This window comes from Equus quagga, chromosome 18, assembly GCF_021613505.1.
Source record: "Equus quagga isolate Etosha38 chromosome 18, UCLA_HA_Equagga_1.0, whole genome shotgun sequence".
NCBI classification, from domain to species: domain Eukaryota; kingdom Metazoa; phylum Chordata; class Mammalia; order Perissodactyla; family Equidae; genus Equus; species Equus quagga.
The window spans coordinates 49,003,497-49,016,424 of NC_060284.1; the positions used below are offsets into that span (position 1 = coordinate 49,003,497).

Here is a 12,928-nt window from a genome sequence, read left to right on the forward strand (position 1 = left end):
ACAGACAGAAGTCTTAAATGTCCTTCCGGTCAGAACAAGGTCTGTTAGTAACCCTTCCCGTGTAGCCAAAACTATTCCACAGCAGTCATGTTCAAACTTGGTCCAATGATAATGAGGAGAAATGGAAAATTCAGAGGTTGTGGGAGCATTTTTCTTCACTGATTTTATTTCCATAACCTTTTACTGGTTTGTGTAGTCTGAGGTATTGAAGACTGTGGCACATGAAGGGGTGCTTGTTGGCTTGCCACCGTTCACTTTAATCATTTTCACTGACTCTTTTGCTTAGTAATATAGAGGCAGTTAATAAATGAGGTATACCTCACAATGCACAGTGCAGACATAAATAGCACAACTTACAAAGAAAATGAAATTTGAATGTCATGAGTATGATTTTACATTACCAAGGCTGAACGGGCCTTCCCTTATTAACACTCTCTTAGTTATTCTTATTTTTTTACCATATTGCTTGAAAGGTGTTCCATTGGGATTTAAAAAAAAACCTAGCCCTTATGAAAAAGCAAATTCTGCACTGATTTGATTGGAAAGTTAGAGCAAAACTGGCTCAATACTTTAGGATATAATGAGCGGCTCAGAAAGCCTATTGGATTTGCTTACACAAATCTGGCTGTGGTTTCAGACTTCCTATCTGGTGCATGTAGCCAAATCTCATCAAGAAATAAGACTGTGTTACCTGAGGAGAACAGGGCTGTGTCTTTTGAAATTTAGTTTCCTGTTCAGAAAAAAATTTAGGTTCAGCAGCCTTTTTCCCTTAGAGAAGACAAAGACTCTGCAATGGAAATTTCCTGCTAATTCCATGAGGACACGTTGGCCTCAGCCTCTTCCAAGAAAAAGCATAAAGTGTAGAGTCACCTTTATTCCCACCTCTACCACCTTATTCTTGAGATGAGATTCTGGGCATAGTGTACCTTCCTCTCTGCCACAGGCCTGCCAAGTTGGCACTCTGAGAGCAAATAATAGTAATAATAACTTCAGTATGCTAGCAGCCCTGGGAGTCTATGGGTCAGTCAGCAACGGTGGGAGGAAGGAATGGGAAAAGGGAAAGAAAAGCATAGACTATTTCTTGAAAATAGAAACTCTTTCTTCACACTTGTCTACTACTTATATCCAAAGAAGCAGAACCACAGACATATAGGGAAACAGAAAGTAGAGATGTGTTGGCTAATCATGCAGTCAATTTCCCAGCATATATTCAGTGCTGCACCCTATGGGACAGACACAAACATCTTAGAATTGTGGAGGTGGAAGAGTCCTTCTTCTTAATTAGTGGTCTCTGGGCTTTAAAATTTCATTTTGTTGTTAGTCCCATCCAGCACATTCTGAATCCTGGTACCTAGTGTACAGTGTGCAGCAGGACTAGGTACGTTCTACTAGGACCTAGTCCTAGAGTACAGCAGAGCAGAACTCTGCCCGGTCTTTTTGCGCCATCCTCTCACCTTCCAGCACTATATCAGATAATGCTCTGCTACCATTCATAAGGTTTTTATGGACAATTTTTCGGCAGTGAGTGGCCAGGTCCTTCTTCCTCGTCTGTCTTAGTCTGGAAGCTCCACTGAAACCTATCCACCATGGGTGACCCAAATACTGGTAGCATAACTTTCAGTATCACAGCAATATGTAGCCACCACAGTATGACAACCAACAGATGGGTGGTGTGGTTCCCTGACCAGGAAATGAACCCAGGCCGTTGCGGAACTAAATCTTAACCACTAGCTCGCAAGGGCTGGCTTCGAAATTTCATAGGCCAATTCTAATTCCCCCCTTCCAACATTTGAGGGATCAATGTTGATATTCTGATTTCTTATTCTACCAAATGAAGAGAGTTAACATCGTCTACTATCTCCTGCCATCATTTCATAAAATAAATCACATTTTATTATCAAAAAAGTAAAAGGATCAAAATAAAAGTGTACACTAATAAAATGAATGTTTACATGTATAAAAAGTCCCTATACTGTCTTTATTTTTCTCATCTTTCAGTGGACCATAAAAACCTTCTCTGTAGACTGTTGACTGAGAAGCACCAATTCCGATCAAACTATCAATTTGCAAATGAGAATACTGAGGTGGAGTGATTTGTCAAAGGCGGTACAGTCTGTCAGCTGCAGATCTGGGTCTCAAACTCAAGTCTCTTAACTCTCAACCTGGTGTTTTCTACCATATCGCGCTGGTTTTTGTAGAGGTGCAACTTTTGTTCTCAAAAAGCTCAAAATATTGAGAGAAAGATTGGATACATACACAGGTTAGAATGTGATAAGGGTCAGAGAGAGGCACAATGCACTAACAGGTCAATGAGGGGAAGCTCATTTGCAGCTGAAAAATGTAAGGAAAGCTGCTGGGGGATGGTATTTGCACTACCCTTGAAGAATAGAAGGAATCTAGATGATGAAGATGAAGGGAAAAGGCATTCATGGAAAGACAACAGCATGGACAAAAGCAAGGCAGATACAAGGCATCAACAACAGTGAAACTCTAATTAGATTGCTGAACTCCTGTGGGTGCATGAGGATTCACTGGGAATGAGCCTAGAAATGCAGTTGATAATCAGCCACAGAAGACTTTAACTGGAAGACCTGGGATCCTGGACTTTACTCCCTAGGCACTGAGGAGTCATTGACAACTTTTGACAAGAAATGATGCAGAGCCATGCTTAAGAAAGATCCTTCTAGAAATGAATATATGTGATGGCTCATGAGACATTAAGCTTGCAGTCCAGGTGATTCAGCTGGTAGCTATCACAACAGCCCAAGGCGGGGGTAAGGCAGGTCCAGGATAAGGGCAAAAGCAATGAGATTAGAAAGAAGAAAATATTCCATCAGTGGAAACAACAGAGTTTAGTGGCAGATTGGATGTGGGACGAGTCAGGTGTCCAGCCTGGGTGATAAGATAGAAGTCAAAGGAAACATAGGCTTTAACAGCGGAGAGAAGTGGGAGGAGTCGCAAATGAATAGTATAGTTTGGAATCTTTTGTTTACCAGCAACAAAATGTCATGTTCCCATCTCTCAAGGGTGAACTTGCCAAAACTGTATTAATCTACAATATTGTAAGGGTTAAAAATAAGTTTACAGACACACTCTAATAATTTTCAATACTTGAAAATCATTGCCTCTGTTTGACAACAATAAATTGTCCCCAACCCTCATTAAAAAGCATACAGAGAAAAAGGAAGGAGAAATTATAAAGTCAGAGCTAAAAGAGACCTTCGAAAGCATAGGCCAACTGCTCATTTTCTTGAAGAAGAAATTGAAGCCCAGAAAGACAAAATAACTTTCTTAGAGTGACATAGGTAGCTAGCAGAAAATTTAGGACTAAAACCCAAGGCTATAAGTGTCTAGCACATTGCTATCTGTGGAACAGGACACTGCCTTTCCTTATGAAGACTGGGCAACATTTCATTTCAATTCCATTCCCTCTATTGTCCTTCCTTCATTGTGTTCCTCTAAACAAGTTCCTAAGAACAATGAGGACCTACCACTGACTTTTTTTCTCTTTGCTCTCTCATAGGCCTCCCAACCACTCCCTTAAAAAGAAATATATGAAGTAAACAATTTTGCCATAAAACATTAATTTTTTTCATTCTGGAATGTTGAGGGAAATAAAAACATGGCAATAGGTGAAATATCTCACAAAAGAGAACAGTTTGTGCTACCTGGCATTATCATGAGAAGTCTGAAAATTATTGTTAGGTAACAGCTCTGACTTACAGGATGCAGACTTCAGGATTCCTGGGGGAAAGACCTGAGATTTGTTTGCTTTATTAGACGGCACTGTATTATATTAAATCATATCTATACAGCCAAAGGGAATGTTAGTAATCATGCTTGCTGATTTAGCCAGGGACTGGAGATCTGTTAAATAGGCGAAAGCTGTTATCCAGATTTCAAAATGGGCAGAATTGAGTATGACTCATCTATTTTGAATGTCAGCACATCATGAATTCACTCACATGATAGGAGGGCAGAGAGATCAAAATAGTTACCTATTGATTATAATCCCTTTGAGAGCTAATACAGCTCCTCCAATTTCCAACAATCCACTTTCTCCTTAATGAGCAATTTATTCTTGAAAATTGCCTCTACACCCCCTCTCCTTCATGCCTGTGCAGACCCAGCCATTTAGCCATGTAGGCTGACTACTATTAATTGGATGCAAGTTTGTGTCAGTGACTCTATGAGTGTTCCCTCATCTAGTCCTCATAACTCTATGAGGCCGGGACATCTTCAGACCAGAAAACACAAGTTGAAAAGAGTTAAGAAACTTGTTCAAAGTCACACAGTTCATTAGTGGAAGGCCCAGAAACCAAACCAGGTATGTCTGCTGCCAAACGCCATGATCTTAATCATGGTATTCCACCTCCACCAAACCACCACTGCCACCACCCTAGTCCAGATGTAGACAAAATATTGATTCGAGTAGAATGTACTCAGACACAGGAACACTGCCTATGAGAGAAGGTAGAGGAAGCGAAAGAGATTTCGGGTACCCCTGTTTGGTCTTCTGTTGTCACAGGGCTAGTTGTAGCTTTCTAGTTTCAACTTGGGTTACAATATCAGCATTCCTGGCCTCTAGAACTGATCTCAGTAGAATGTTCATTCTTCAGTGTTTGCTCTACAAACCAAATTCTAAAGTTGGAATATTTGTTGCCACACCTCTGCCTTCATGAGAAACTGGTGACTAAACAGTAGCTGGGGTAGTCTTGGAAAAGCCCAATGGATTGTCCAAAGAACTTCAACTTCTTATTCCCCCTCTTCAGAACCAAAGCTAATCCCAAGGTTCCAGTTGCTCAAAAAGCCATGTCTATATTGCTGCTACATCTTGTATCAGAGCTTGAAAATCTTGATTATTCAAGTTTTCTGTAGGGATCTTCCATGGCCTCTGCAATTTTACTATCTAAGGAGTTTGAGAAGATTTAATAATTTTTAAATAATGCCCCAAAGCAAACTAAAGCTCTCTTTCTACTTTAGATCAAATGTGGCATCCACAAGGAATATCTGAAGTTGAAAACACTTTCCAGCTGCTGAGAAAGCCCAGCAACCATAGTACTTAACATTTACAAGACTAAGGGGTTGTTATATGTCAAATTCCTCTGAAAGTAAAGAACATCTAAGGAATCTTCTCCAGATACACTATGAAAGATAGAAATACCCTTTATATATGAACCAAAGGTTAGACAACTCAGCTTCTCCTCCCTGGCCCATAGTAAGCACTCAATAAATATTTAGTAAATGAATATTTTTCCTCTCTTGCTTTCATCGTCAGAGCACTAAGCATGGTATCCAATACAAAAGATAATGAGTATTATAACACAAGTTCATTTTGCTCCAAGCAGGCCCCAAACTTTTGCAGACTTTCTAGCAAAATAAACAAACAAAAATCCTTTGTTTAAGAAAAGGACTGGTTTTCTGAAACACCTTGTCCACATCTGTGATTAAGTTATTCCATTGTATTATCAATATGTATTTGCGTGTATTTTACTCAACTAAAACTCTCCTTTGCTTGAGAGAGAAATAAGTCTTAATCAGGTCTGTTTTTCTACTAATCTTGGAACACTAAGTTTTCAATAAATATTCACAGGATGGATGAATATATTACAGATGTAAAAACATACAGATCTTAGGGTGTGGCTGGTGATCTCAGGGAGGTAAATTTAGTCTGAAAGTGTAAATGGAAGCGGTGGATCTTAAACACAGTTTGAGAGGCTTGATGACTTTCATGTAGCCTGGCGGAGGGACACACGGAAAATCGCAGATAAGAGGGAAGGAATAAATCAAACCTCAGCACCAGCAAAGGAATTGCAAATGATGAGGAACATTCTCCAGGATGTAGCAGAGATCATGCACATGGGTACAAGTACAGACAAACATGAAAATGACTTAGGAGGTTTAGCCCTCTTGGTCAAAGATCTTGTCTGATCTAAACGTAGACTATGCCAGCTGCTACTAGACGTTACTGTGTTGCCATGATCAATGCTTTGTGTGCACTGCAAACCGGATGTCTCTCATTTCGGCTTTTCAGTGCCAGGTGGAGGGACTAAGCATTTCTTTCCAAAAACAAGACTCAACTCCTTTACAAGCAGATGCAGCAGGAGACTCTCAAGGGCAGCCCCTTACCTGCTGGTTCTGATAGGCTGTGACCGTGGTAAACACGGTCTCTGGAAAGTTGAATGTTTTCACTCCATCCCCAACAGGGACAGGCTTGGTGGGTGAAAGGTCGCTGCTGAAATCCTTGCGAATCACATGAACTCGAGGCTGGTATTTGTGCATAGAGTGCAGAATGATCTGAAAAGAAAAGGGGAAACATTATGCCAGAGTTGCCTCTAAGGTCCCTACATCTTTTCAAGCTCTCATTCAAAATAAATCATAGGATAGACGCATTGTAGGAAGAGCACAAATTGGGGGTGGGAAGTACAGGAAACTGGAAATCAGTGTACTTGCCCACACTGTAAATGATTGGATAGCATTACATGGAACAATAATGCAGGGTATCCTAATAACGGGTGGCAGATGTAATATGCTTATGTTAATTGGATAAATACTGAATGACTGTTTTAGTACCAGTGGACAACACTCCACTAAAAGGTCTCAGAACCTCTGCCATGTGACAATTGTTACTTCCTGCTTCAGATTTGCAGCATGGGCTCATACTGACTTTAAATTCTATATGCTATTGTTTGTACTTTGTTTTTGAATTTATGGACATTCTCACATGTCATGTTTGAGTGAATGGTCTATGTACGTTTTCCCTTCCTCAGAAAATTGTCATTTCCTTAAAGATAGGCAACATGGTTTTAGCTTCTTCCATCTTCCCATAACACCCACTACGGATCCCGGCATTCAGAGAAAATGCAGTATATGTTTTGCTGCCAAAGATAAATTAATAACATCAAGGCTCCAATTATACCCAGAAAGCCTTAAGACCTATTCTTTTCTTATAAGTTCATAAATTTCTTGAGAGATCAGCCAGAATTGTCGCTTCAGCTGTTTCCCTGAGTTTATTGCCCGTGAGTTATTCTAGTGAATGTAGTGATTTCTCTCACGATTGTTTAATTTGTCCTTTGTTTCCATCTTGCCCCATGACTAGACCATGAGTCCCTAGGGCACAAGAACTCTGTCTGATAAACACAACCTGATGCATAGCAGACATTTGCTAAATGTTAGCTTTGTAAAAAATGAAATTTCACAGGAGGGAAAAAAACTTTTATGCTTACTTACTTAAAATGACTTTGAGTGGCCTAGAGATTCTTATTTTACCTGTTCAAAAAAAGGCTGGGGCTAGTCAGTTCTAGAGCAAAAAGAGGAAGAGGGAGGGAGAGAGAGATGGGGTTCTTTGACTCACATGTCCTTGATCATCCAATTCATTGTTGGTCAGCTTGAGTTTGTCGAAACTGACCACCTGTCTCATCCAAGTGTCTCCAGAAGCTAGAGAATCAGGGTGTATATAAACTCTTGGGGGTACAGGGGAATCAGCGTTGCCAGCCACCATCCACTTGGAGCTATGATACACATATCTGAGATAAAGAGGGAGAGAGGAGAATTCAGAGACAGATGCAAAGAGGCAATAGAGGCCCAGGAAACAAGTGGGGACAGGAGAGAGGAGAGACAAGAGATGACAAGAATGGAGAAGTAGTAGGGATTAAACAGAGAATACAAAAAAGAATAAGAGAGGGTAGATAACCAGGGAAAATGAAATGGAAATGGAGAAGGAGATGGGGTGGGGGAGGGCAGAGAAGTGTTGTGGTTAATGATCAAAGCTGCAGCTCTCACAGGGAAAACATTCTTCCAGTCCTTTCCTTTCTTCTCCTTCTCCTTGCCTTGCACCCCTGTGTGCACACAGGCATCCTGAACCCACATGTCTAGCTATGGAAAAGGTATTTTACTGCAACCTTTCACCTTTCAAATGCAAACCATATAATCTGTTGGCCACTTGTTCAGGATTTGGTTCCTTATTAGAAACATCTTCCATATTGTCCTATAAAACACAGCCATGTGCAGAGACCCTCCAAGCCTCTCACTTGTTAACCATTTCCTTGCTAACAATCTGAATTTTAAGGCATTTCTATGACAATGGAGGGCCTCTGCCTTTGGGCAACCCTTCCCAGAAACACCACCAAGTCTTCCCAGTTAGTGTTTTCTTTGATGAACCCAGTTTTGAACGTCATCATCCTCCACATTATTTTCCCACAAAGCCACTGGAAATGAGATGTTGTTGGCAGCAAAGGAGGTCAATTTTCCAGACTTTGCCAGTTGCCCTGTAGTTCTGAAGAGTGTTCTCCATGGATCTGACACTTCCCTGCTTCTCACTTCTAAAGGACCATGTGAAAGCTGGACCCTTAGAGACACTTAGTCCAAATCACAACTCTCAAGATCCTCTAAAATAGATTTGAAGCATCTCTCCTTCTAAATCCTGCATCAGGACTGCTTCTCTCTTAGCTAGCTCTTTTCCCCATCATACTAGTCCTGGTCTTCCCCATTCATCTCTCACCTCCAAATTCATGGGCTTAAGGCCAAGTTTTCAGATATTTCAAAAGTGAGCCATGATTCACTGATATGATTAAGCCACAACTTGTTTCAGACAAGAATTACATTTAAACCATCCAAGGGACATAGAGACTGTGCTGTCTTTTAATGACTTTGAAGAAAAGTGATTTAACAAACTCACTCACAACCCATATTAATGAACAAGAATTCTCTGTAACTAGATGTTCTTCTTGGGATCTTATCCAGTTCTCCTATTCTTCCCCTCCATCATCTGCAGGGTAATACATCAGATATATAATTGAATGCACTGGTCCACTTCTTCCCCTCTCCAAAATAAATTATCTCAACTCACTTAGCATTTCATAAATCAAATCATTCAATATGTTAATCACCTTCAATGTTAACTGAATTAATTTTAGACTTTAGATCCATTTGATTTTTGTTATCCTGGCAGACACTATACAATCCCACTCTCTTCAGAGATATAGGGAGTATTCCTGACCAAACCATTACTGAGTCCTGATTTCCTATCTCTAGTGACTACTTCCTGCTTGGTGCTCTGTCACAAGCCATTGGCATATCCTTCATCCTTGTTCCCTGAATGGTGCATTGTACAGTGCACTGTTAATATGCTTCAGCTAATGAGTTTAAAAAACTGTCCTGGAACGTTAGTGATGCCCACAATTCCACATCCCAGAGTCATCATTACCTGTATCTTTTATTGTCCACAGGCACAATGTCCATTGCTATGTAATACTGCTGGTGTGGATCCAGGCCAGTGATTTTCACTCTCATGGCAGGAAACATCCTCCTGTAGAGGGGAATAAGGTAGTAAGCTCAGCAATCAGAGGGGAAGAAGTAGCAGGAGTAAAAACTTGGAGAATCTCTTCTGATTAGGAACTCTAAGCACACCAAAGTCCAATGTCCTCTAATTCTCAAAGTTGGTTGATTTTTTTTTCACTTTGGAAATTATCACTATAAAATATGCTGAGGACTTATATTTCTGAAATAACTTAATATTGCTCTTCTTAGCTTAAATTGACCTATTTAATAATTCATACACTCAAAGGGCTTGTACCATACCCTGGTTTATATTGTTAGTTAATCTTTAATGTGATAGATAGATAGTGTGTGTAAATATCTACACATACATTTCCTATTAGGTCATAACATTCTTGAATATACTTATACTCTGGTACTTAACATACTTGAACAATTTATACTATTCTTATTACCCAATTAGCTTATCACAGTTGATTGTAGGTGATTATGAAATATTTTTCGATTGATTGAGTCTATTTGAAAATGAACATTCTAAAAATAATCTCTCAAGAAAAGAAGAAAGGAAGGTGCCACCGCTTCCCAAACAAAGGGCCATCAAAGTTTGTTTGCTTTTTTTCCTAACACATAAAACTGTAGAAAAATTTCTGCAAGTTCTCAGGCTGTCAACGTGTGTGTCAGAGGAAGGACCCTGCGGAATAGGGAGCAAATACCAAATGAATTCTAGTGGCCTCTGGGCAATACCTTGTTTCTACCACAATGGCTTGTTAAACTTGCCAAAGCAAGTGAGGTCAGGATATGGCACTTTACAACTATTCTCATAATTGAAGAGGAGGAGAGGGAGCAGCCCAAAAGAGGTATTGAGTTTCAAGGACTAAAATAAAATTCACCATTCTTCTTTAACCATAAGAAAGAAGAAAAATATCAAGCTTTTTTGTATGTCATTTATTTAGGAGCCAGACATAAAAAGTGCTCAGTTCAAAAATTTGGATTGCCCTGAATATGCTCTAGGGTACTTGTACACAAAATGCTGCATTAAACTTAACCATCTGGGGCCAGTTAGTCGAGCTGGGCAGAGCACGGTGCTAATGAGGTCAAGGTCACAGGCTTGATCCACATACGGCCTAATTGGCTTTGCTCCATTTCACGGCCATAGACCATACCCTGACCCCAGACAGCCATCTTGCAAATGTACCCTGAATTTTTACATGAGGAGCTTTCTGTGATATTCACACACTCCTCTACTCACCAAAAGCAACTCAATAGGTAAATGTCTTCTGGTAGTAGGTCAGTGATATAATAATCATATTTGGGGGAAAGCACAAGAGGGACTATAGCCCTTTAATAGGGATGATGGCTAATTCTTAAATATTTGCAAAGAATAATATATAACCATTCCTTCTTTCCCACTTTATAACTTTTCAGAAGCTTCTATTGGTATATCATTTTAGATTGTCTCTCTCTACCCTCATAAGTTTAATTAAAAAGCCTTATATTTTAGTCTTATGGTGGGCTAATGAGATGTGATGGTGGGCTACTCATAATGACTAAATCTAAGATTCACCATAAGTAAGGCACTTTGATCCACATTACTTCTTTCCAAAAATTGGGAAAACTTGGTCTATACATTTAAATATATATCAGTAATTCCCTTCTTAATAACAATGACTTATGATTGCCCTGTATATATAAATGGAGTGCATCTTGCTAGGGATGGAGAGAAGGTCCTCTCACTTGCTATCTGGGATGGGAAAATATGGTTCCCCTCAGCCATCTACAGAGACTCTGGTACTTTGAAAGAGACAGATTTCTTTTCCTGATGACTTCAAGAAAAGGGATTAGATGTTTTTAAATTCATTATCTGTTTTGTCTGGTACACATATTTGACCTTGAGTGGAGAAGCTACCAGTCTCTTATCAGTACCCAAGTTCTAAAATGAGTGACCTGTGTGACTTTAGTTAAGCCATTTAACCCCATTACCAATAAAACAAAGGAAAAGCAGTAGATAATCTCCAAGGTGCCCTCATGTTTTAAAATTCTATGACTATATTTGAATTCTCTTCTTAAAAACTTAACAAAAGTTACTTTTTTTGGTCAACATATTAGCACAGAATATCAAGTGAATTCATAAAACCCTAGAGAAAAATTAATCTTTCATATTCACAAAATGAGATGTGTTTGGTTTTAATTTTATAGCTAAATTTAGGCTGATTCTTGCGTCTTCTAAATCCATTAATTCCTACAAGTACCTCTGTCCATGGTGCTGATTGTACAAATTATGTTGGTATATTCAGAAGTTGAGGACTGCAGTAGTTCTGAATCAATAGGATTACAGTTTAGGGTGTGAGAAGAAGTAGATGCTGACTAAGATCTTCTGAGGGGGGAAAAAGAAGAGAGAGTCAAACATCACTAATGTGACTAAGAAAATGGAAATTGGAATTAAAATTGTAAACGACATACATAGGAAGAAAAATGAAGTGAAATGGAAGAAATAGACTGGGGGAATGGGGAGGGGTGGATAAAATTCACAGAAGAGAAAAGCTTCTTTGTTTGTTTCTGAGTTGTTCCAGAATTACTTGAGCAGAGCGTCTTGTAGCAACAGCAACAGCTGAAGCAATCCAGTACAGAAGCAATGAATATAGTTTCTAAACCTGAACAAAAGGATTTCTTTAGTCATAACTAAAGAACAAACTGTATGTCTGTGCTGGAAATATCTGGGGTTATTCAGGTATCAAGTGAATTTATGAAAACAGATGTGGAAAAGAAAACACTGCAGAAGAAATCATGAAATGAGATCACAGGAGAATTGTCAAGTTGGTGCTCAGGTGAACTGAATTCACTGAAGTGCAGGGAATGACGGAGTGGTATCAGGGACAAAAATGACTGGAATACACAGCCCCAATAGTAGTAAGTGAAACCCCAAGAGTAGTAGTAAGTGAAAACTCAAAATAAAAACTGGAAAATCTTAGAGACAAAAAAAGTGGTATTTTCCCTTCTCTCCAAACCAACTCCCTTGCCAAAAACTAAGAAAAAGAATAAAAACTTTTTCCTTGAATTGCTCTGTTCCCTTCCAAGCCATAACATCTCAAAATGTAGAACAGGAGTAGACTGAAGCCCAAGCAACAAAAAAGACATGGTATTGAAAGTAATTCCCTTTCAAAGTTGCTCTTTCTAAGAAGCCCTTTAATGGTTTTATTTACTACTAAAACATAGAGAAGGAAGAGTGTTCCAGAAGAGAAAGAAAATGAACAAGATTTCAGATTCATTTTAAACCCATATTTTTGTTATGCCTTATTTTATTGGGAGGTTTCTCTATATGCACTCAAGTGAACTGAACCCAATCAAAATATTCTTCTATTTTAACTGTCCATGTTCATGGAGACAGCTTATGATCAGTGAGGTGGGTCTTTTTGGTCTCCATGACATGAGACTATGTAGATTGGCTTTGAAAATATGAAAGCAGCATACTTGTTTTAATTTTAATTAACTATTCCTATATACTCAAAAGCTTAGTGCAAATTTATTTTTATTTGAATAATATTTTTCCCTTGAGGAAGATTAGCCCTGAGCTAAAATCTGTTGCCAATCTTCCTCTTTTTTTGCTTGAGGAAGATTAGACCTGAGCTAACATCCATGCCAGTCATCCTCCACT

At 39.2% G+C, this 12,928-nt stretch overlaps 1 protein-coding gene across 5 annotated transcripts in view; it reads right to left on the reverse strand.

The window, feature by feature from the left end:
* Positions 1 to 12,928, reverse strand: part of TBX15 (T-box transcription factor 15) — a 105,019-nt gene that overhangs the window by 33,259 nt on the left and 58,832 nt on the right. For all 5 annotated transcript variants that reach the window (XM_046645765.1, XM_046645768.1, XM_046645769.1 and 2 more), the window contains 3 exons: positions 9,206 to 9,307; positions 7,355 to 7,526; positions 6,130 to 6,297 (listed from right to left, as the gene is read on the reverse strand). In XM_046645765.1, the coding sequence (XP_046501721.1) occupies positions 6,130 to 6,297; positions 7,355 to 7,526; positions 9,206 to 9,307 (442 nt within the window). The remainder of the gene's footprint in view (positions 1 to 6,129; positions 6,298 to 7,354; positions 7,527 to 9,205; positions 9,308 to 12,928) is intronic.